The following is a 23,028-nucleotide window of genomic DNA, read 5'->3' on the forward strand; positions in this document are numbered from 1 at the left end:
TGTCACAGAAATGATACAGGATTTGGGTGAACATCATTAAAAGAAAGGCGTTTTTCGCTGCGACGGAATCTTCTCACGAAATTCCAATCATCACCTTTCTCCTCGGAATGAGAAAATATTTTGTTGACAGCGACTTACGTAGGGAGGAACGATCATCAAGATAAAATAAGGGAAATCAGAGCTCGTACGGAATGTTATAGGTGTTCATTCTTCCCGCGCGCTACACGAGTTTGGAATAAGAGAGAATAGTGAAGGTGGTTCGATGAACCGTCTGCCAGGCACTTAAATGTGATTTGCAGAGTATCCGTGTAGAGGCAGATGTAGAAAAAGAGTGATGCAAGGGCAAAAAAAATCATATTTTACTGGCGAACAGGGCGACGCTCGGCAATTGCTAAATATGTATAGTAATTGGTTATACATCCTAATCTTCTCTTCACCGTCCCTCTGTTCACCATCTCCCCCCCCCCCCACTACCCCCCCCCCCCCCCATGTTTTATTGTTATTGCCAACGAAACCTTGGTTGGGAATAGAAGTCCCTTCAAATATGAATGGGTAAATAAGGTGGGATCATTGGTATACGTCGTCTGAAAGAGTTTCCCAGCTGTTGACCTTGTGAGGATGGCAGCTTCAAAAAAATGGTTCAAATGGCTCTGAGCACCATGGGACTTAACTTCTGAGGTCATCAGTCCCCTAGAACTTAGAACTACTTAAACCTAACTAACGTAAGGACATCACACACATCCAGGCCCGAGGCAGGATTGGAACCTGGGACCGTAGCAGCAGCGCGGTTCCAGACTGCAGCGCCTAGAACCCACGGACACTTTGGCCGGCGATGGCAGCTTCAGTAACAGTATTTCGCATAGTGTAAATCTGGAAACGGGTAGCAATACACAGTTTCGGACGATTCAGATTCCGTGCTAGTGTTCTAATTATATGAGAATAAGCCATAAATACAAGTTTTCCAGTTTTCTGTCGAAAGGGGCAGCGAGGAAGAATAAAAAACAACACATATTTCTGTATACAACTTTTGTTTAAAACTGTATGTAACATCAGGTTAAATAAATGAATAAACACTAAAATACAATAAGAAGGAATACATTTGGGAGAAAAAAATTCTGTAATGGTTTAAACGCCCTGATGTCATAGATAAAAAGGACTGCGAGAAAGAAGACGAAAACACACAATTTCACAGGACGGCTGAATATAGCATCAGCTCTCTCGCAGTTTGTGTCTCATCACAACCTGTATATTGTTTGTTAAAAAGATATGTAGACTGCGTGCATCTGAATGTGTATTAGAACACTGCATCTTTGGGAAATTTTTGCTAAGAGCTCTTCCCTGTTAGGTGTATTTATGTGTCATATATGTTAGATAAGAATGTACACTATGTCTGTCCAATTTGTTTATTAGAGTATTGTGTAGATATTACTTGTACATTTTTTGTTAAAAAAATATGTAGACTGTGTGCATGTGAATGTGTATTAGAACACTGCGTCTTTGGGAAATTTTTGCTAAGAGCTCTTCCCTGTTATGTGTATTTATGTGTCATATATCTTAGATAAGAATGTACACTATGTCTGTCCAATTAGTTTATTAGAGTATTGTGTAAAAATTTTAAGTAAATAGGCCAATAACTTCAATACTTTTGGAAAGAACGTTAAAAACCACTGGTCCTTATATAGCAGTATGAGTTTTGAATATGGCACATTTCAGAAATGAGCAACAAAGGGCTATACTTATTTCATATATTTCAGCATCACCTGAGAGTATGATAAAGCAAGAAGATTACGTACACCCATGTGCTCTTTCAAGGGTTTGCCATTCTGTATGCATTTGACCTTTGGCTTTTCTGTCGCACACGAATGTCAGTGAATCTCTTAAATTCCTCCAAATAAATTTAAATGCACGTCTCATTCACAACGAATATCTACATGTACTTCTCTGAATGAGCACTGCCGATTACCACACATCTTCAGCTTCAAAAGAGATACAAAAGGAAATGAGAATTTGTCAGAAGCACACATGTTGCGCGGTAACTTTATAGTGGCAAAAAACTGAATTTGACAGAGGATGCAATTTTAATGCCGATCCGCTTAGTTAAGCCCCTCTGAGCGCCCTTCCGGAGCCCTGCCACTACACGAAGGGAACGCACTTGAACACACTTCTAATTAGTGGTCAAGGAAGGGAGAAATCGACGAGAGAGCTTTCTTTCAACTCGACACGCGTCTTCGAGAGCTGTGTGCGATAGTTCCGATGAACGCTTTTGCACGCAAGCGACAGTGGCGCCCCTCGGCACTCACGCGGTCTAATCTAAAGGAACACCGGCTATCCTTTTAATTAAAACGAGCGCTCCGGGTAGTGGCGCGGTGTTCTTCGTAAAACCCTTTTCAACCGCTGCACGATTCTCTCCCAGACCAGGTCTGCGCGTGTTCCTGTATATTTTTTTTAATAAAAATAAAGACTAAGGGCTCTTCTTTTTTTTCGCTACATTCGTGCATCAGCCGCGGGCCGTGTACCTGGTTTCACAGTGAAAAGAGAGAAAAATGAGACAGAGACAGAGGGAGAGATAGAGGGAGAGAGACAGAGAGAGAGAGAGAGAGAAAGGGTGGAGTCGCAAACGCGAAATTTCCGCCGCAGCAGCACGCGCGCTTGCGGGTTGACGCGACACGCACGCTACGTCATCCGGAGCGCGTGGCGCGTGCGGTAGGCGGCCCGCGCGTGCGCAGAACGGCCCGGCGCGGCGCGGCGCGGCGCGCTTCCCCCATCCCACCGGCGGAGCTGGCCGCAGGCGACGCGACGCGCGTCGGATGCAGAACAGGCGGCACTAGTCTTGCGGTCCGCGCCTCACGCGAGGGGACAGCAGCGCCGGCACCGCAGCCGCCACTGTGCGCAGTGCTACCACCATAACGGACGCCCCTGTCGCTGCGCTCCCGTGACAACCCCGCGCAGGTGCAAACGCGGATGTAGAGCGAGTCACTCAGTGGAAACGGGCAGTCGAGTTTACCGTCCGCTACTACAGCGAAAGGCATCAGGACGTGAGGTAGAGGTCCAGACTCGCCGCGAACCTTCCGTCGCGTTTCCCGCAATTTCTTCTATATTTCAGCATCACTTGTTGCTTTGTATACGGAACTGCCACTCCAGCGACGTCCGATTTTGGCACAGTGTCCGAAGTTTAACGTGTGTTCTGTATTTTCTTATTTTGCTCGGTAGCGAACTCGCGTTTCATGCTAAACGACTGAGCGACTCCGACACAATACCGGCATAGTGATTCTTTTTTTCCGGTTCTGCAATTCCTCTGTTGCTTCAGAAACACTTGTTGCTTTGCATACAGGAGTGCTGTCTCAGCAACAATACCCAAATATCGGCAAATTGTCTCCATCTTCGCACGATTCTTCTGCGATAGTTACCGAATGTTTTTCAGTCATTCACTCCTTCTTGCCGTTACATACAAGGATACCTCAAGAAAAAAATGAAAAATAACTTGAATATTGGGATACAGACTATCCTAAAAGGACCTTGCAGTATTTTCATAGTTTCACATATGTTCGCAAAATAGCTTACAGAGTATGTGTCTTGAGTTTCCAGCAAAGCTGCTGATACACCTTTACGAGAGTAAATTATTCGCTTATAAGTAACTCACACAGCACCTCAGAACTGTCGGTTGATGCGAACCTAGTGCTAAGGCTTGGTTACCTCGAAGCCCTGCCCGAGTGTCTTTGTTTGATGTTCACCACCAGTGCAGTGGAGCAACACCAGTGACTTCCTTAAAGCGGCAGTTGAAATGAAGGGGAGACGAGCCTGGAGTTTCCTGCTGTGGGCCACGGTCATCGGGGTCGCCACAGACGGTGAGTCTTGAAACGGACAACATTGTCTGGCGAAATGCAAGCACCACAATTTACTAATAATATTGTATTCGTGATTCCTGTCGAACCTGTGTGCTGCTATTCATCTCCATATAATGAGTAACAAGCAAATACCTCGGTCAGCCATTCATCGAAAAAATCAAGATATGCTTCATAAATAATGTCTCCATAATAAGGCAGAACACATGAATTGTAGTATCTAGAGGAAACAAAATACGACTACTGTGCTCTGTCAGAGGACATCCAACATTTATTGTGAACGCACATTAAATGAAATCAGTTCAATTACGCATCTTCTGGCAAAATCGGAATGTCCGTCAACTAACCATCGCCACAGCCAAGTAAAAAAGTAGAGACGTAAAAACCAAAAGTAAACAAAAAACAAACTTTCTACTCCCGCTGTATCAGATACATGGGAGACATATATTATCAACACAGGGGAGAAGTATTTATACATAGATCTACCCCAATCGCATTACCTTTGTGATTAAAATATATATTATTTCGATGCGCTAATCACACACCACGACCTAAGTGAGGAATGTCGCAGGAAATACGTTCTAGGAATTTCGCGGTTTTTTTTTTCGTTGAAGACGGAAATTTAATTTCTGGTAGAATTTCAAATTTGGTAGTCTCAATTATTCTCCATTTTTATTTGTCTGTTAAATGTACTCATCATCGATGGTCTTCGGACATATTGTTTATTTTTTGGTATACTGTAAACCTACATTTGACTTCCCTATGTAGGGACTATCGCTGAAGGATGAGAGCTTATTGGTTGTGCAATATTCCCATCAGATACGCTGTATCTTAAGTAAACTACTGCTACTGTACAATGTCGCTTCCGCTTCATTATGAATTTTAACCAATTATCTGAGGACAGTTTCTTTGAATGCTGCAATCAAAACGTTTTGTTCTTGCCATTTTTCACATATCCTCGTTCACGAACATGCAGGCCTCACCCCTTTGTTGAACCTTAAGGCGACGTTTTTACATCTGTTGTTGAGCGAAGCGAACGCATAGTATTTAATTTAATTCACGCAGTAAATGCCCATTTCCGTATTGTTATGTATAATTTCACTATAGGTAATTATACGAACTTTGAAACAGTTACTGGTGCTTTTACTTGTGTGGAAATGACTGTAAACGACCACTGGATAGACTGATATCATACTGTTCGAAACGTTCGGCAAAGATGTGTGTTGTCACCTTCCATTGTTTCTGACATACGATATCTATTGAAACTTCCTGGCAGATTGAAACTGTGTGCTGGACCGAGACTCGAACTCGGGACCTTACAAAACCTTTCACCACCACAGTAGGTCTCAGAGTGCTATTTTCAAGCGACAGTAAGTTTAGAGTCATTCGTAAAAAAAGATCTGAATTCACAAAAATCTTATGGATCCCGAACAAATTGGAATCTATGAGCACCTATAACAAGAACTTTCCATTTACAGGTGCTACTTACCACCTTACTTAAAGAAGGCACATCGGGAGATTATTACAAATACCTGAAAAACGTAGTTTAGACAGTGCTTAACATGAGAAGAGGTTAATGAAATATTTATTTACGTATAAATATCTAGATGACATTTGAAACTACCTTACGCAATCTTTGAATTTCCATACGTTTGTAAGATGAAATTCGCAGTCAGCAAACGTGGATTCGTAAACCATTATTTCGTACACTGGACGGTTTTTAGGAACATTAAGTAGCAAAATGTGATAAGAGGATTGAGCTTTGATGGACTGGCGACCTTTGAGCGATAAGCGTACGTCTGACACGATTATGTCAATAGTTTTCCGGAGTTGCCCTTTTCTTCGGAGATAAGATGGCCTTATGTTGAGGCGGCTACCTTTCAACTACCAGTATTAACGAACTGGAGATGAGTTCACAATTTGCCAAACATAACCAGGCTGATAACGTTAGCAAACATGAGAAATTTAGCGGATCTGGAAAATGACATTTGCTCTCTTGTTCGTTACCTTACCTTCGCACTATTACAGTTTTTCCCACTGACGCTTCCGACAGCCTTGTTGCTGTCGTCCATCTCATTCTGCATCTTGTCTGTTGTTACATCCAGACATCTGCCTATTACCTAGCGAGGTGGCGCTGTGACTGGCACAATGGACTCGCATTCGGGAGGACGACTGTTCAAATCCAATTCAGGGCATCCAGATTTAGGTTCTCCGTTATTTCCCAAAATAGCTCGGGGCAGATTCCGAGATGGTTCCTTTGAAAGGGCACGATCGATTTCCCTCCCCATCCTTGACACAGTCCGAGTTTATACTCCGTCTCTAGTCACCCCGATGTCGTGAAACAGTAATGTTCCTTCTCTCTACGCTACATCCTCCATAACCTTCAGTACATATGTGTGTTCTCCTGCCACTACGAATTTTATCACTTACTGATCCGCTACTTTCATTTTTTATTCGACCCAATGGTTGATGATTTGTTGAAGTTTCGCTTTCACTGGTGAGGCTTCTGTTATACATATGGTTCGTCTGTTCGTTGCAGTGCCTCTTTAATACACACTTTTCATTCAATCTTCAATGACCATTATTGCGTCACTGATCATTTCGTTACTTCATTCTGCGGTATTCCCACGGTTCGCCTTAGTTTTTACACAACAGTTTGTCGAGATGCACACTATCAGTAAATCCTTCCACAATCCCAATATAATATGGGCGTGTGTGTGTTGACCTTGGCGTACATTAGTTTAAGTGAGATTAAGTAGTGTGTTAGCCTAGGGACTGATGACTTCAGCTGTTTGGTCCCATAAAAACACACCACAAATTCCCAGATTTTCACAATATAGTAAGAGACAGCATCTGAACTTCTTTGATAAGAAAGTTTACTTTCGCTTCACCATTTCCCCCCTTTCCCCAACTGTGCTGTGTAATCTTGCTTCCCAGATAAAGAAGAATCGATATTGTAGTAGCTGTATTATTTAGATGTATGATGTAGGTCTCCTTCGTACATACGTGCATGAGTGTATGCGTGTCCGACCGAACGATGCACTGCAGTTTTATAACAACACAAGCAGTGCAGTATCGGATTCTTCTGCAGACACTGGGCACGCGGCATTCAACTAAAAGCCTCGTCTGCACGGGAATATACATAATGCATGTACGAGTGCAGGTTGTAGATACGTGACTGGCGATATATGGAAGGTTTGGACCGGCCGTGAAGCTTGGTCGGGTAGCCTAACTGTGGGGCGACCGCTCGCGATAAGCGAACAACCCGGGTTCGATTTCCGGTCCAGCACAAATTAAAATTGTCTTCATTCCATTAGAGAGGTGATGTCTATGAAAACGTAATCATTTAAGCATATTACTACTCTTCTGTTCTCTATTTTTTTCTGTAAGTCGTTGGTTTCGATGTACTCTACACATTATTTATTGAAAGTGTTAATGGAGTAGCAGCAGGAGTACGTTCAAAGCCTACCTTTCGAACGCGAACCTTTCGTTCTTTGTTTGACTTTTAACAGACAAAACTGAACTTCACTTTCTATTCGTCTGGACATTATTGTGGTCAGTGGTTTACGGGCGTTTGATAGCCTAGATTATTAGTATTTACATTTATCGGCTTATACATCTCCTGTTTTCTTTCTATTTTCCCATAGCCTTACCTGTATCAGTTTAAATGCACAAAGTTTTACCGTCAGTATTTTTGTAATCCAGCTGATACAGTACCGGTCGTACTATGTCTGCCTGTCGACACAGGCAAGACGCACTTCCTCCTAGTTGGTTACTTACTTGTATGACCCACAGACCCTTGCCTCGGCTGTTTCACTGAAGAGATGCAGAACGAGTCCGCTTACATGTCATGTATACTTGATAAGATTCTGTGGACTGCTACATGTTGATCGCCTACAAGTTCCTGAATGGTGCACCCTCCGTTATTTTTCTCTCCTCCTCGCCTAACTGTAGATTTGGACACCTGTTCTCAAATTGTGTTGTGACGAATTTAATTAGCGTTCGCGTACACTACCTCTGAAACACCAAGAAGACACGGTCGGATGTCGGTGTAACTTTGTACACGATGTCGACACGACGTCTGCGTGTATGGAAATGATTAGAGCTACAACGGCGGTATCGTGATGTTATTTTTCAACAAGACAATGCTCGTCCACAGATGGCATACGTCTCTGTGAACTGCCTGCGTGATGCTGAGGTACTGCCGTGGCCGTCTAAATCCTCAGATCTGCTCCCTGTAGAAAATATTCTTGCACCATCTCGGATGTCGTCCCAGTTCCAGTATCAGGCAGATCAATCTGATCGCACATCATTGGTCGGAAACTTGACCATCAGCAGCTGCACTAGGCAATAATCGTCCCACGCATAGGCTGACCACAACACTGGTGCCTTTAGCAGGAAGCATGGAATGCCGATGAATGCCGCCGCTTTGAGTTCTGGGATGAACTGCTTTGCTGCACATCCTGGGATTGCCATTGTGGTGGGAGTAAGATGGCAATCTGGTTAGAGGTTCCATTCTTCCCATGTTTTCTAGAGGCACAGCTGAGTTACTCCCTGTGCCACGAGGTGGGGAGACATCTCGTATGACTTCAGGTGATTCCGAGAACTCTGACTACATAACGTACGTCACGGAAATCCGACGTCCACAAGAGTGACATCTGCCAACACGAGTAACGTAGGTGTAGATATCCTCGGAGTAGTGAAGCATCTTAAATCACTTAACAAAAGCAAGTCATCCGGTCAAGGCTGTCTGCCAACTAGGTTCCTTTCAGAGTATGCTGACGCAATAGTTGCACACTTAACAGTCGTATCCAACCGCTCGCTCGACGAAAGATCCATATTTAAAGACTGGAAAGTTGCACAGATCACACCAACATTCAGGAACGGTAGTAGGAATAACCCACTAAATTACATGCCTATATCATTAACATCGATGTGCAGGAGGATTTTTGAACATATATTGTGCTCGAACAAGTACCTCGAAGAGAACGGTCTACTGACAAAGAGTCAACATGGATTCAGAAGACATCGTTCTTGTGAAACACAACTAGCTCCTTATTCGCAAGAAGTGATGAGTGCTGTTGACAAGCGATTTGAGAGTGATTCCGTATTTCTGGATTTCCGGAACGCTTTTTACACTGTACCACACAAGCGGCTTGTAGTGAAATTGCATGCTTATGGAATATCGTCTCAGTAATATTTCTGGATTCGTGATTTCCTGTCAGAGAGGTCACAGTTCATAGTAACTGACGGAAAGTCACCGAGTAAAACATAAGTGATTTCTGGCGTTCCCCAAGATACACTCGTGCTTATCTATATAAACGAGTTAGGAGACAATCTGAGCAGCCGTCTTACATTATTTTCAGAAGACGCTGTTGTTTATCGACTAGTAGAGCCATCAGATAAAAAAAATCGCAAAACCATTTAGAAAAGGTATCTGCATGGTTCGTAAATGAGCAAATGACCCTAAATAACGAAATGTGTGAGATCATCCACATGACTGCTGAAAGGAATCCATTAAACTTCGGTTAAACGATAAATCAGTCAAGTCTAAAGGCTGTGAACTCAACTAGATACCTAGGAATTACAATTACGAACAAGTTAATTTGGAAAGAACACATAGAAAACGTTGTGGGGAAGGCAAACAAAAGATCGCGATTTATTGCAAGACAAACATAAAACGTAACAGATCTACTAAAGAGCCTGCCTACACTACGCTTGTCCGTCCTCTTTTGGAGTACTGCCGCGCGATGTGGGGTCCTTACCAGATAGGATCAACAGAGTACCTCGAGAGAGTTCAAAGAAAGCACGTTTTGTATTATCGCGTAATAGGGAAGAGGGTGTAACTGACATGATACAGGATTTGGGGTGGACATCATTAACGAAAGCCGTTTTTTGTTTCGGCGGAATCTTATCACGAAATTTCAATCAACAACTCTATCCTCCGAATGCAAAAATACCTTGTTGATGAACGCCGAACTACATAGGGTGAAACGAACATCGTAATACAATAAGGGAAATCAGAGCTCGCACGGAAAGATATAAGTATTCGTTCTTTCCTTGCTCTGTTCGAGATTGGAATAATAGAGAATTACTGTGAAGGTGTTTCAATGAACCCTCTGTCAGGCACCTAAGTGTGACTTGTAGAGTATCCATGTAGAGGTTGATGTAAATCACACACGACGGTATCGTGATGCCATTTTTCAATACGACAATGCTCGTCCACAGACGACTCGCGTCTCTGTGAACTGTCTGCGTGATGATGAGGTACAACAGTGGCCAGCAGAACCCCAGACCTGTTCTCCAGAGAAAATGTGTGGGACTATCTCGGATGCCTTTTCTGTCCCACTGCCAGTACCCAGCACGTCAGACTGTAATGGCTGTCTCACAGCTTCTCTCTGGAGAGGATAAAATGGCTTTCTGACACCTTTCAAAACCGACTCAATACGTACACCCAAGCAGGCTGGTGACCAGTTTCATGGTGAAAAGTTCTTAGTAAATTTCACTAGCATTAAATGCCTGACTCTTTCAAAAAGTGCCTGCAAGACCACATATTATTCTTATTGCTTGCTTTTATGCCATCAGTAAGTGATGGATTACCCCACGTAAGTACTCCTTTATATGTTATTCAGTGGAAATAAGCAAAATATACTAGGAGTTTCAATCATTTGTTCCCAATAGTGGTAATCACACGAAGGACCCGCCAAGGTAGCCGAGAGCGCTTATGCCCTGCTTCGTGGACTCTGGAGGCGCGCCGGCCCCGGATCGAATTCGCCTGGCGGATTCACGACGAGGGCCAGTCTGCTGCCCAGAATCGATCTGGGTTTTAGGCGGTTTTCCACATCCTGGTAGGTGAATACCAGGATGGTCCCCACGTTCCACCTCAGTTACAAGGCTAGTAGTTATTTGAAACCGTTCGCACTATTTCATGAGTTACACTTGACGCAGACAGCTGTGGTATACACTTCTTCCATCCCGGATGTATGGGGTGGCGGCGGGAAGGGCTTCTGGCCACCCTATGCCACCAACATTGCCACATCAGTAATAACACGGCCGCCCTGCGTCATGCGGGACTAAGGCCCACAGGAAAGTGGCACTCACACGAAGAACAACAACAGCTGAACTTAATTATTTGAACAACTGAGTAACATGATACTTCCAGTTCAAGTTTTCATCAATATGTATACACAAAAGTTCGCAAGAATCCACCCTTCTTATTGATTCCTGTCCATGTGCTACATCAAATGTTGGTATGACCATTCGCTGTGAAAGACTAAATCATGTGTTTTCTCAAAATTAAGAGAGAGTCACCTATCAGAATGCAGGTCTAACTATGATAAATTTAGTTTCAGTAGCGTACCATGATATTTTGTTGTTGATGGATCAGAACAATTATAATAAAACACATTAAAGAGAAAGTTACAGAAGAAACTGCTAAACCAACAATTTTTTCAAATATTTATAAAGTAGTTCTTCAGAGATCTACTTTATAAATATTTGAAAAAAATGTTAGTTTAGCAGTTTCTTCAGAGAACTACTTCATAAATATTTGAAAAAATTGTAAGTTTAGCAGTTTCTTCCGTAACTTTCTCTTTAATGTGTTTTATTATAACTGTTATGATTCATCAACAACAAAATATCATGGTTCGCTACTAAAACTAAGTTTATCATAGTTAGACCTGCATCCTGATAGGTGCGCGTTGGTTCAGAATTCCTTCGACAGATGATGCCAACTGCAGTTATTGTCCTGCATTCCATAAAATTCTTCCGGTCCGATTTATACTCTTCACTGCACGCACTTATACTTTTCGTCAATGTAGAATCATTTTGTAGAAGAATTTTTTTCTGTGCAAACTAGTTTTCAACTACAGATCGTTCCACTGTCTTTTCACACATGTGTCTCGAGTTACGACATGCGCTCGACGTGAAGCAAACGAAAGTGCATGGATAACCGTACGAAAAGTGCGTACCTGCTCTGAGCCACTACTTTTCGAGAAGAGGCAAACCATTTTTAATGTAAAAACCAACCACCGTTTGAGTCGAATACAAGGCGCTTCCGTGTGGTCGACGTCAATCCCATCTATGGGCCAAGGCCAGAAATTAGAATCTTAAGCGCGAACATAATTTTTTGTCTTCAAATTATCGTTTCGTTGTTTGGCTATATCTTTATCCTTCACATATTTCTATCTTTTCCTCACCGAAAGGAATACACTGGTTATTAGTGTTCCTTTAGTGCTGCATAACCGAATTACACTCGCCCCGAGTTCCCTCAAAACAACACGATGCAGTGACATCATCAACTGCAGGTTTCATTCGTTGTGTGAGTGATTTCAAACACAGCAGTTACTTCCTGACAAGATAGATGTAATGTAGAATGTACCTTGACGAATGTTATGGACGTTACCGCTTCAGTCTGTTTTCTTCCGCCCTCAGGAAAATGTTCTGATGTTTATTGCTACACTGAATCTCGTAACAAACGCTGATAGCTATTATCACTAAACTGCGCACTGCGTGTCTGCAGTCGTGAACTGTGACAGCTACATTGCGAGGGTCAAAACAAAATTTCCTGTTTACGTAATTGGGTGTCTCGCTGACGTGTGTGACTGCTCGCAAATTTTCGCAGTTAGAAATAACGTTTTTAACATGTCTTGACCTGTAGTTTACAAAACTTAAATGATTAATACGACTAAACTGGAGAGTAACGCTACCTATCGTTCATGGGTCACACAATATTTTCTTTATTTCTTATTTTCTTTATATTTTCATTTCTTATTTTCATATTTCTTTATTTTTTCAAAAAATGGTTCAAATGGCTCTGAGCACTATGGGACTCAACATCTTAGGTCATAAGTCCCCTAGAACTTAGAACTACTTAAACCTAACTAACCTAAGGACATCACACACACCCATGCCCGAGGCAGGATTCGAACCTGCGACCGTAGCAGTCCCGCGGTTCCGGACTGCAGCGCCAGAACCGCTAGACCACCGCGGCCGGCTTTATTTTTTATTTTATAGGAAACTGCTGTAGTAGATTCATCACTCCTGTTTTTGCATGTAACGTAAAGGGAACGAAAATCTCCAGACATCTATTTTTTATTACTGAGCTTGCGATATATTAAAAATTATTGGCTGAATTTCGTGCTTAGCCCATTCCACTCTCTATGTTTAGTGCCATCGGAAAAATTATTGACGCTAACTTTAAGTTACAAAACTTTCTCAACTCATAGCAGGGTTGGCACAGCATCCAGTAAAATACGACGAGTAAACAAACAGTGTTGGTTGCAGAGTTATAATTATTACTTGCACTAAGGTGACAAGAGTCGAGGCATAACTCCTAAAACCGTGTAGGATGTCTTTTTGCCAAACGTAGTGCTGCAGTGCGACGTGGCATGGACTCAACAAATCGTTGGAAGTGCCCTGCAGAAATATTGAGTTATGCTGTCTCTGCCATAGTCCATAATTGCAAAAGTTTGGCCAGTACAAGATTTTGAGCACGAACTGACCTCTCGACTACGTCCCATAAATATTCGATGAGATTCATGTTTGGCGGTTTGGGCGGCGACATAAATGATTCGAACTGTCCACAATCTTCTTCAACGCAGTCACGAACAACTCCGGCCAAGTAACATGGCGCAATGTCATCCACAAAAATTCCATCGTTGTTTGGGACCATGAAGTTTATTAATGGCTGCAGATGGTGTCCAAGTTGCTGAAAATAACCGTTTCCAGTCACTAATCAATTCAGTTGGACCAGAGGACCAATTCCATTCCACGTAAAACATCCCGCACCTTATGGAGCCACCACCAGCATACACAGTGCCTGTTGAAGATATGGGTTCATGGCTTCGAGGGGACTGTGCCACACTCTAACCGTAACATCAACTCTTACCAAATGAAATCAAGACTCATATGTCACCAGGTCACAGTATTCCAGTTCTCAAGGGTCCAACCACTATGATCACGAGCCTAGAATACGTGCTACAGACGATGTGCTGATTACGATAGCACACGACTCAGTGTTCTGCTGCCGTAACACATTAACGCCATATTTCGCCGCACTATTTTAACAGATACATTCGTCTTATGTCACACAATGATTTCAGTGGTTGTATAAAGCAGTGTTGCTTGACTGTTAGCACTGAAAACTGTACGAAAACGTCGCTGCTGTCGCTCATTATGTGAAGGACGTCGGCCATTGCGTTCTCCATGGTGAGACTTAATGCTTGAAATTTGGTGTTCCCAACACACTCATGATTCTTTGGATATCGGAATATTGAATTTCCTAACGATTTCCAAAATAAATAAATATATAATAAATATATAATGATTATATTTGTTTATATCATTCACACACACACACACACACACACACACACACACACACACACACACACACACATATATATATATATATATATATATATATATATATATATATATATATATATATATATGTAGGAAAGTTCATTTCTTGGTGCTGTTTTCTTTACATGGGATAGAGACCTTATTTGTAAATTTGCATTAGAAACCTCCGGTATATGATACTGTTGTGACGTAACGTGGTAGGCTTGCTAAAGTGTTGTATACAGGGTGATCCATTGATCGTGGCCGGGCCAAATATCTCACGAAAAAAGCGTCAAATGAAAGAACTACAAAGAACGAAACTTGTCTAGCTTCAAGGGGGAAACCAGATGGCGCTATGGTTGGCCCACTAGATGGCGCTGCGTTTTTTTAACGAGAACACCAATTTTTATTACATATTCGTGTAGTACGTAAGGATATATGTTTTAGTTGGACCATTTTTTCGCATTGTGATAGAAGGCGCTGTCATAGTCACAGACATATGACTCACAATTTTGGTAACAGGTATGTTTTTCAAATTGGAATGCAGAACGTAGGTACGTATGAACATTTTATTTCAGTTGTTCCAATGTGATACATATACCTTTGTGAACTTATCATTTCTGAGAAAGCATGCTGTTACAGCGTGATTACCTGTAAATACCACATTAATGCAATAAATGTTCAAAATGACGTCCGTCAACCTCAATGCATTTGGCAATATTTGTAACGACATTCCTCTCAACAGATAGTAGTTCGCCTTCCGTAACGTTCGCACATGCATTGACAATGCGCTGACGCATGTTGTCAGGCGTTGTCGGTGGATCACGATAGCAAATGCCTTTCAACTTTCCCCACAGAAAGAAATCCGCGGACGTCAGATCCGGTGAACGTGAGGGCCATGGTATGGTACTTCGACGACCAGTCCACCTGTCATGAAATATGCTATTCAATACCTCTTCAACCGCACGCCAGCTATGTGCCGGACATCCATCACGTTGGAAGTACATCGCCATTCTGTCATGCAGTGAAACATCTTGTAGTAACATCGGTAGAACATTACGTAGGAAATCAGCATACATTGCTCCATTCAGATTGACATCGATAAAATGGGGGCCAATTATCTTTCCTCCCATAATGCTGCACCATGCATTAATCCGCCAAGGTCTCTGATGTTCCACTTGTCGCAGCTATCGTGGATCTTCCGTTGCCTAATAGTGCATATTATGCCGGCTACGTTACCGCTGTTGGTGAATGACGCTTCGTCGCTAAATAGAACGCGTGCAAAAAATCTGTCATCCTCCCGTAATTTCTCTCGTGCCCAGTGGGAGAACTGTACACGACTTTCAAAGTCGTCGCCATACAATTCCTGGTGCATAGAAATATGGTACGGTTGCAATCGATGTTGATGTAGCATTCTCAACACCAACTTTTTTGAGATTCCCAATTCTCGAGCAATTTGTCTGCTACTGATGTGCGGATTAGCCGCTACAGCAGCTAAAACACCTACTTGGTCATCATCATTTGTTGCAGGTCGTGGTTGACGTTCCACATGTGGGTGAACACTTCCTGTTTCCTTAAATAACGTAACTATCCGGTGAACGATCCGGACACTTGGATGGTGCCGTCCAGGATACGGAGCAGCATACATAGCACACGCCCGTTGGCCATTTTGATCACATTAGCCATACATCAACACGATATCGACCTTTTCCGCAACTGGTAAACGGTCCATTTTAATACGGACAATGTATCACGAAGGAAATACCGTCCGCATTGGCGGAATGTTACGTGATACCACGTAGCTATACGTTTGTGACTATTACAGCACCATCTATCACAAAGCGAAAAAAGTGGTCCAACTAAAACATTCATATTTATTTACATACCACACGAATATGTAATAAAATGTGGGTTCCTATTTTAAAAAACGCAGTTGATATCCGTTTTACCTATGTCAGCGCCATCTAGCGGGCCAACCATAGCGCCATCTGGTTTCCCCCTTCAAGCTAAACGAGTTTCGTTCTTTGTAGTTTTTTGTTTGATGCTTATTTCATGAGATATTTCGCCCGGTCACTATCAGTGGACCACGCTATATACAGTTATCCGCGTGAACTATATAATGACATGATATGAGAGCAATATGTCAGCAGTATCGGCTTGTTGTTCATCGTGAAATCCTCTGCCACTCCACCTTCCTGCTAAGATGACATCGTTTACAGCGGATGAGAACTGGACGACGGACGACAATTTACTTTCACCAAATTACAGTGGGCTGCTCACAGTGTATTCGAGTACCCAATCCAGTAATGTGTGTGTTGTGACTTCGTCATTTCTCCTAGCATTGGAACAGGAGCCCCTTGGGTTGTGATGGTTTAGGCAATACTACGTTGCGACTTGGTAGCGGCGAGTGCTGAGAAGGAGTACCACTGCTCGGTAGTAATTTCTTCCAAGTGGTGTTCAATTAACGAATAACGTACAAAACATTCGAAGTGGGGTGTTTATGCAACGTTTCTGCTGTTTGTCTACTGGTGTACATGTAGGCAGTTAACGACATTCTGTATGCATACTGTTATAATAAGCTACTCTGACTAGCTGTATTAAAAGAAGGGAAGTGTTGTTCTCCACAATACCACCAGTGGTACAGTTTGTCTGTCGCGATTTGGTACTGCGTCACACACAAATCAAGGAATTTACCACTAAATTATCGCGTTATTGTTCGTCACAATCTTTTGCGGAATATGCTATGATGTGATTACATTATAGACGGTGCATGTAAGATCCACGTACTATCCTACCTACTTCGCTATAAATCTACATTAATGGAACCAACCTGCTTCGGTATTTGCATTAAGTTTTTCCTATGTGGAGCACATTGTCCGCTTGGAGGTGACATCTCACATACGTGGCCACACCTAAGGTTATAATGTATGCTAAGATAGTGAGAGTTGATAGTGGGTGGCTTCCAGTTGTAGAGTAAAACATACATTACATTTATCAAATCAGAAGCCCGGGGGCAAAAAACGTTATTGGTAACCACGTTACAGATTTTATGAACCGTCCAGACATGTGGCTACAGGAACATTTTTGTACATTTTCCTAGGCTTAGGAACACGGTATTACGAGCCTGGACACCACCACAGAATGGATCGTGTACGATTCCGGTACAACAACTTCCTTGTTCTGGAATGTAATTCAGCAATGGTAATTTTCCACCGCTGTTGCTGCTGCTATTCGTCTGTTCTTCGTGTATTACGAGGTCTATACCTTCACCTCTACAAACTGGCACTGTCGTGCTGTCACCCTGCAATGTTGGAAATACGAACATGAACGATTTGGCCGAGGGCTTAACTGAGGCCGCATCATGGGTAAGCAGTACCTCTAACGTCATTTTCCGTTGGAGACCACCTAAATTTTGCAACACGACCGTTATAATGTGTGTTGTGGCATTTGTTTAGCGTTTGTAGGATGGTTATTAGGGTGGTCCTTACATATTCAGATTTCGTGTTTAGCCATGACAGCCCCTGATTCTTTTATTTTGTTTTAAGAATGCTTTTAAGATCTATTTAGCTGAAATTCAAGACGAGGAGCACATGCCGCAGTGGCTGAGAAGTTGAGTCATTCAACTAAGTATTGTTCATCACTGCACATATTTCTGATTAACTGCTATATACTCCAGAACGAAATTTTCACACTGAAGCGGATTGCGTGCTGAGATGAAACTCCTGGCGGATTAAAACAGTGTGCCAGACAGAGAATCGAACCTTCGGCCTTTTGCCATTTGCAGGCAAGTTATCTACCGACTAAGCTACCCCATCACGACTCACGACTCGTCTTCACAGCCACTTCCTCATCTGATACCTTCCAAAATTCACAGAAGCTCTCCTGCAAAATCTGCGGGGTAATACTCCTTAAAGAAAGGATTTTGCGGGGACGTGGCTTACGCAGAGCCTAGGGGATGTTGTCAGAATGAGATTTTCACTCTGCAGCAGGTCAAGTGTTTGGACATGTTGAAGAAGTTAAGTACAGATTTTGGTGTTTTCATGGGGATTCAAATGCTTCCTACCACAGTGCCAGAGAGAGTATAAAAAATCTTAAGGTGACACACGATACAGCGGAAAGTGAAGATTATATAAGATTTCGATGGACTAACAGCAGAGAAGCACACGCACAAGCTGTAATAAACAGCTCACAGTGAAATGATGCAACTTCTCAGCCACTGTGGCATGGGTTTGTCGTCTTTAAATTTAACAAAATAAATCTTAAAATCCTTTGTAATAAAAAATAGGTTGTGCATTACTAAATACGAAATTCGAATAATTATGGAGCATATTAGTGGTCAACAGTGTCTTGCATTAGGTGCAAGGTGTGTTTTGATGGTTGATTGTGGTTGCAAGGCGTACAAGATCGAATTTTCATACCGATATTGTTTATATTACGTAATACGTGTATTTTAATGAGTTATACAGACAATTTAGATGAAGCAATATTTAACCTGTGGATTCAAAATGTTAGACATCTCTCAGTATATTGCAAGTCGTTTTATTTATTTTTCCATATATCGATTCTGACATTGTCTTTGGAAATGTCACTCTTACTGACTTTGATCGACTGTTTTCAAGCAGTAAACGTCCATCAACAATTTGAGTAATTTTTTTGTTTGGTAACGAAAGCACCTTACTCTTTCCTTCCATAATAAGAAACTGCGTTGCGCATATGTTTGTGGTGTTGTTGTTTGTTACAGGTTTTTATTTTCGCAAGACATAGTTTCCGGAAATCCAACTGCACAGATTGGCTACACACCTTACGTGTTTAGATACCACGACAACGTCAACATCGCTCTTTTCACCTTTGTGACGTACTTTTAGAGTAACATGAGCAATAATATAGGAAATTACAGTCTATAAAGCTTTTAAGGAGGCTGTTGACTGCAAACTGCTGTTGTTGTACGTAGCGTTCACTAGGTCTGTGTCAATAAATGGAAAACAGTAGCATCACTTATATATCTTCTAGTGAATAACATGATGCATTATCTTTGTCCCTTCTCAAATGGTGAGTGAGAACCATTTAAATGCGGTAATATATAATCTAAGGGTATATTGTGATATATAATCTAAGGGTATATTGTGATATCCCTCTAGAGCCAGCGTCATTAGTTACATTCAGTCTGTCTATTAGCCTGGTTAGCGCAGTATTTCTGAGCTACCACGTATTTTTCTGTAGCTATCAGACTGGTCACGTTAGATTTAAGACGTCGACTTATTAAGTCTACATTCTCAAATGTTACCTGTTATTAGTCGTTAAAATCTAGTGCTGGGGGTGCATACTTTAGAATTTCGGGTACCAACTGGCGAATATGTCACGCTTCCTTTTACATAGCAGACGTATTTTCGCAATAATCTGACATCACGTACTTGATTTGTATGCTACAGTATTTTCTCATGTATTAACTTCACAAGCAATGTTAACATCGCACTTTTCGTGCTGCCAACGTATTTGGAAGACATTTTAGAGTTTTTTCAAAATCTTAGCTGTGAAATGCAATTAAGTTACGACTCGGTTGCGTTTTTTAACTGTTCAGTAAACTATTGCTTACAGTAAGAAGCTGCAGTATGAAGATCAAACATCGGTCAATTTTACAGTGCAACCATCTGCTGGTAGTAGAAAGCACTCGTTTTCTACAGTGCAGGCGTCTGCTGGTGACATGCCTAAACTTGAAATCAAACTCATTTCCAACATGAATTCTATATTGTTATTTATATTTTACAACCAAATGTTGAATGATTATTATTTATATAGAAATATACTGTCGACACATTCCGTTATTCCAAGAGGATTAGTAGGTAGCTTCAAATTAAATTTACCGGCGTCAGTCAGTCCCTGGACGAGTTTTTGGAAGTCAGTAATGCAAACATGATTTACAAATTTCTCAGCAATTCAGATACTTATTCGTATTTGGCTGAAGAGCTTGTGGTGGCAGGATGTCGTGGTTCCAGCAATGGCCTTGGAGATAATGAAGTGATGATGCTACCGTCAGCGAAATAAGAAATGCGCAATTGTAACATGAGACCACAGATGAGGAAGCGTTGATGTTGATGTCAGTGCTTTTCTTTCCGTAACTTTCCTTGCCATCGAACCAGTCGTACGGAGTTGAGTCGGGAAGATCGTTGACAGTGAACCCAAGGCGTCAGATTGTTGCAGATGCTGCGGCATTCATGTGTGGTCTAGGACTGTCACGCTGAAAGAGAGTATGCTCCATATACTTGCATATCGCCGTCATCAATCCTGTGCACTATAATTTTAGCGAATGTCTCTCGTGCAGCAATGGTAGCGGCGCTGAGGGGTTGCCGCATTTGGATTTTGTATGGATAGAGGTGTAAACTCTGGCGCATGAGACGATACGTGGACGTTGGCGTCATTTTGACCGCAGCTGCAACACGGCGAACGGAAACCCGAGGCCGCTGTTGGATCACCTGCTGCACTAGCTGCGCGTTGCCCTCTGTGGTTGCCGTACGCGGTCGCCCTACCTTTCCAGCACGTTCATCCGTCACGTTCCCAGTCCGTTGAAATTTTTCAAACAGATCCTTTATTGTATCGCTTTTCGGTCCTTTGGTTACATTAAACCTCCGTTGAAAACTTCGTCTTGTTGCAACAACACTGTGTTCTAGGCGGTGGAATTCCAACACCAGAAAAATCCTCTGCTCTAAGGAATAAACCATGTTGTCCACAGCACACTTGCACGTTGTGAACAACACACGCTTACAGCAGAAAGACGACGTACAGAATGGCGCACCCACAGACTGCGTTGTCTTCTATATCTTTCACATCACTTGCAGCGCCATCTGCTGTTGAAAATTGTAACTACTGTAATTTCGAAAGTTTGTCCGCATTAAAATGTACTGTTGTCCCAAGCATATTGCAACAAACGGTGTATTTCTATCGCCGCTCGTTTAGTTTTTATTGCCGTTTCAAATATACCGGTCATTTTTGAAACACCCTGTATAAGGTTGTAGGTAGAACTGTTTGAGTTGCTCTTTCATTTTACATAAAATTTATAACTGTAAGTTTAATATAATAAATATTATAAAGCATTAAAACCCCGATATTCATTTATAACACCCTGTTCTACGAGTACAAACAGAAGTAGTAGAGGCAACCCACAGGGAGTTATAAAAACATTTTATCCAAGCGGCACGACTGCCGACGGGTATCGAACACATTCTGTTCAGGTAGGTTAATACATTAGGAAAGGGGGTGGCCAGACTTGAAATCTCTCTGAGACAGACACGAAATTTTTCAGACTTTTGGATTACACATGAAAGTCTAGAGCGTGGATAGGATGTGATTGGGACGTAGCCTTCTTTCTTTAGCTGGCGATGTGCTTTCGGCAACTTGCTTTTGAAGCATCTATACGTAGTTCTTTTCACCTTTTCGTCGTTCTGACCGCGGTTTGCTACAGGTCTTCATGCTGGTGTAGCTTGTTTAAGTCGCTTCATACCTGCATAATAACTGAACCCAAATCAAAATGAATGTATTTGCTATAGAGGAGCTTTGGTTCCTCTCCACAAATCTTAATCGCACACTCCCGCCTATACAAATAACAGGATGTGACCTAGTAACATATTTCATCTTTTAGTCTAGTTGTACCTTACGGCGTCATTTCTACTCGATTCAGTTTAGTACATTAGTTATTCGACCTATACATAAAATATTATCCAGTCTTTTATAACACCACATTCGGAAAGTCTCTATCAAATTAATATCCGTACCGTTTATACTTGACTTTATTTATCACAACTGCCATGCATCATAATCAGCGTGCATTACGTTGATAAAGCCTGTAATCTAAATTAATTTCCACTGAAAAATGGAAGTACAGGTAGGGATAAATTAACGTTAGTCATTATCACATCTATTAAAATTCCGTATTAATTTCCTCTCCTGGAGCATTACTTAAAAAAGTGCCTGAGAGCCCTGTTGAATGCATGTTCAACGAAGGCTCACAGAGCAGACACGGGAGGACCAATGTTAAGGCCTGCCGTTTTGGCGGGGCGCTTCTAGGTGCTTCAGTCCGGAACCACGCTTCTGCTACGGTCGCAGATTCGAATGCTGCCTCGGTCATGGATGTGTGTGCTGTCCTCAGGTTAGTTAGGTTTAAGTAGTTCTAAGTCTAGGGGACTGATGACCTCAGAAGTTAAGTCCCATAGTGCTCAGAGCCATTTGAACTAATGTTAAGCTATTAGTACCGAGGGGCTACGCCACCGCGAAGAAATCTGAAGCGCCGTTTTACTGTGTGTGAACAGAGGCCCGGTGGAAAGGTGCAGTCTGTGCTTCCTTGGACAACAACAGTGCTTGCATACTAAGCGACAGGAGGCTACTGAGTAAATAATTTATAACGCTGCACGCCCGCCGCCAACAAGGATGCACTGCGACTTTTTCCCGCAAGCTAACCGTGATACAGCATACAAATTTTTAAGGAACTGAACAATGCATTAGTCCCACATTCTGGGAAATGCTGGGCAAGGGACAGTCCAGAGACAAAATCTATGAGGTGGGATGACAGGAGGCCATACTGCACCTGTGTGTTTGGGAGCGTGGGCCCAGCAGCGTTGAAGCTGACCCCCAACCTAACTGATGTTGCTGATTTATGAGAGAAAGATAATAGTTAGAGCAGCTGTCCCATCTGGCGCGCAGGTCGCCCAGTGTGGCGTCGAATGTAATAAGACCTGCACCAAGGCGGCCGGACCTGCCCCGCAGGGGGCCTCCCGGCCATTGACGCGAAACGCTCTTTTCAATTTTTTCCTTGGTTAAAATAAGTTATGGAGTGAGGGAACGGAGCCCGCCT

At 42.4% G+C, this 23,028-nt stretch overlaps 1 protein-coding gene across 1 annotated transcript in view; it reads left to right on the forward strand.

Annotated features, from left to right (window-relative positions):
• The first annotated feature begins 2,795 nt into the window (after positions 1-2,795).
• LOC126416108 (uncharacterized) overlaps positions 2,796-23,028 on the forward strand; it is a 367,975-nt gene continuing 347,742 nt past the window's right edge. The window contains exon 1 of the mRNA XM_050083618.1: positions 2,796-3,845. Within this exon, the coding sequence (XP_049939575.1) occupies positions 3,782-3,845 (64 nt within the window). The 5' untranslated portion in view covers positions 2,796-3,781. The remainder of the gene's footprint in view (positions 3,846-23,028) is intronic.

Source organism: Schistocerca serialis, chromosome 8 (genome assembly GCF_023864345.2).
Source record: "Schistocerca serialis cubense isolate TAMUIC-IGC-003099 chromosome 8, iqSchSeri2.2, whole genome shotgun sequence".
Taxonomy (NCBI): domain Eukaryota; kingdom Metazoa; phylum Arthropoda; class Insecta; order Orthoptera; family Acrididae; genus Schistocerca; species Schistocerca serialis.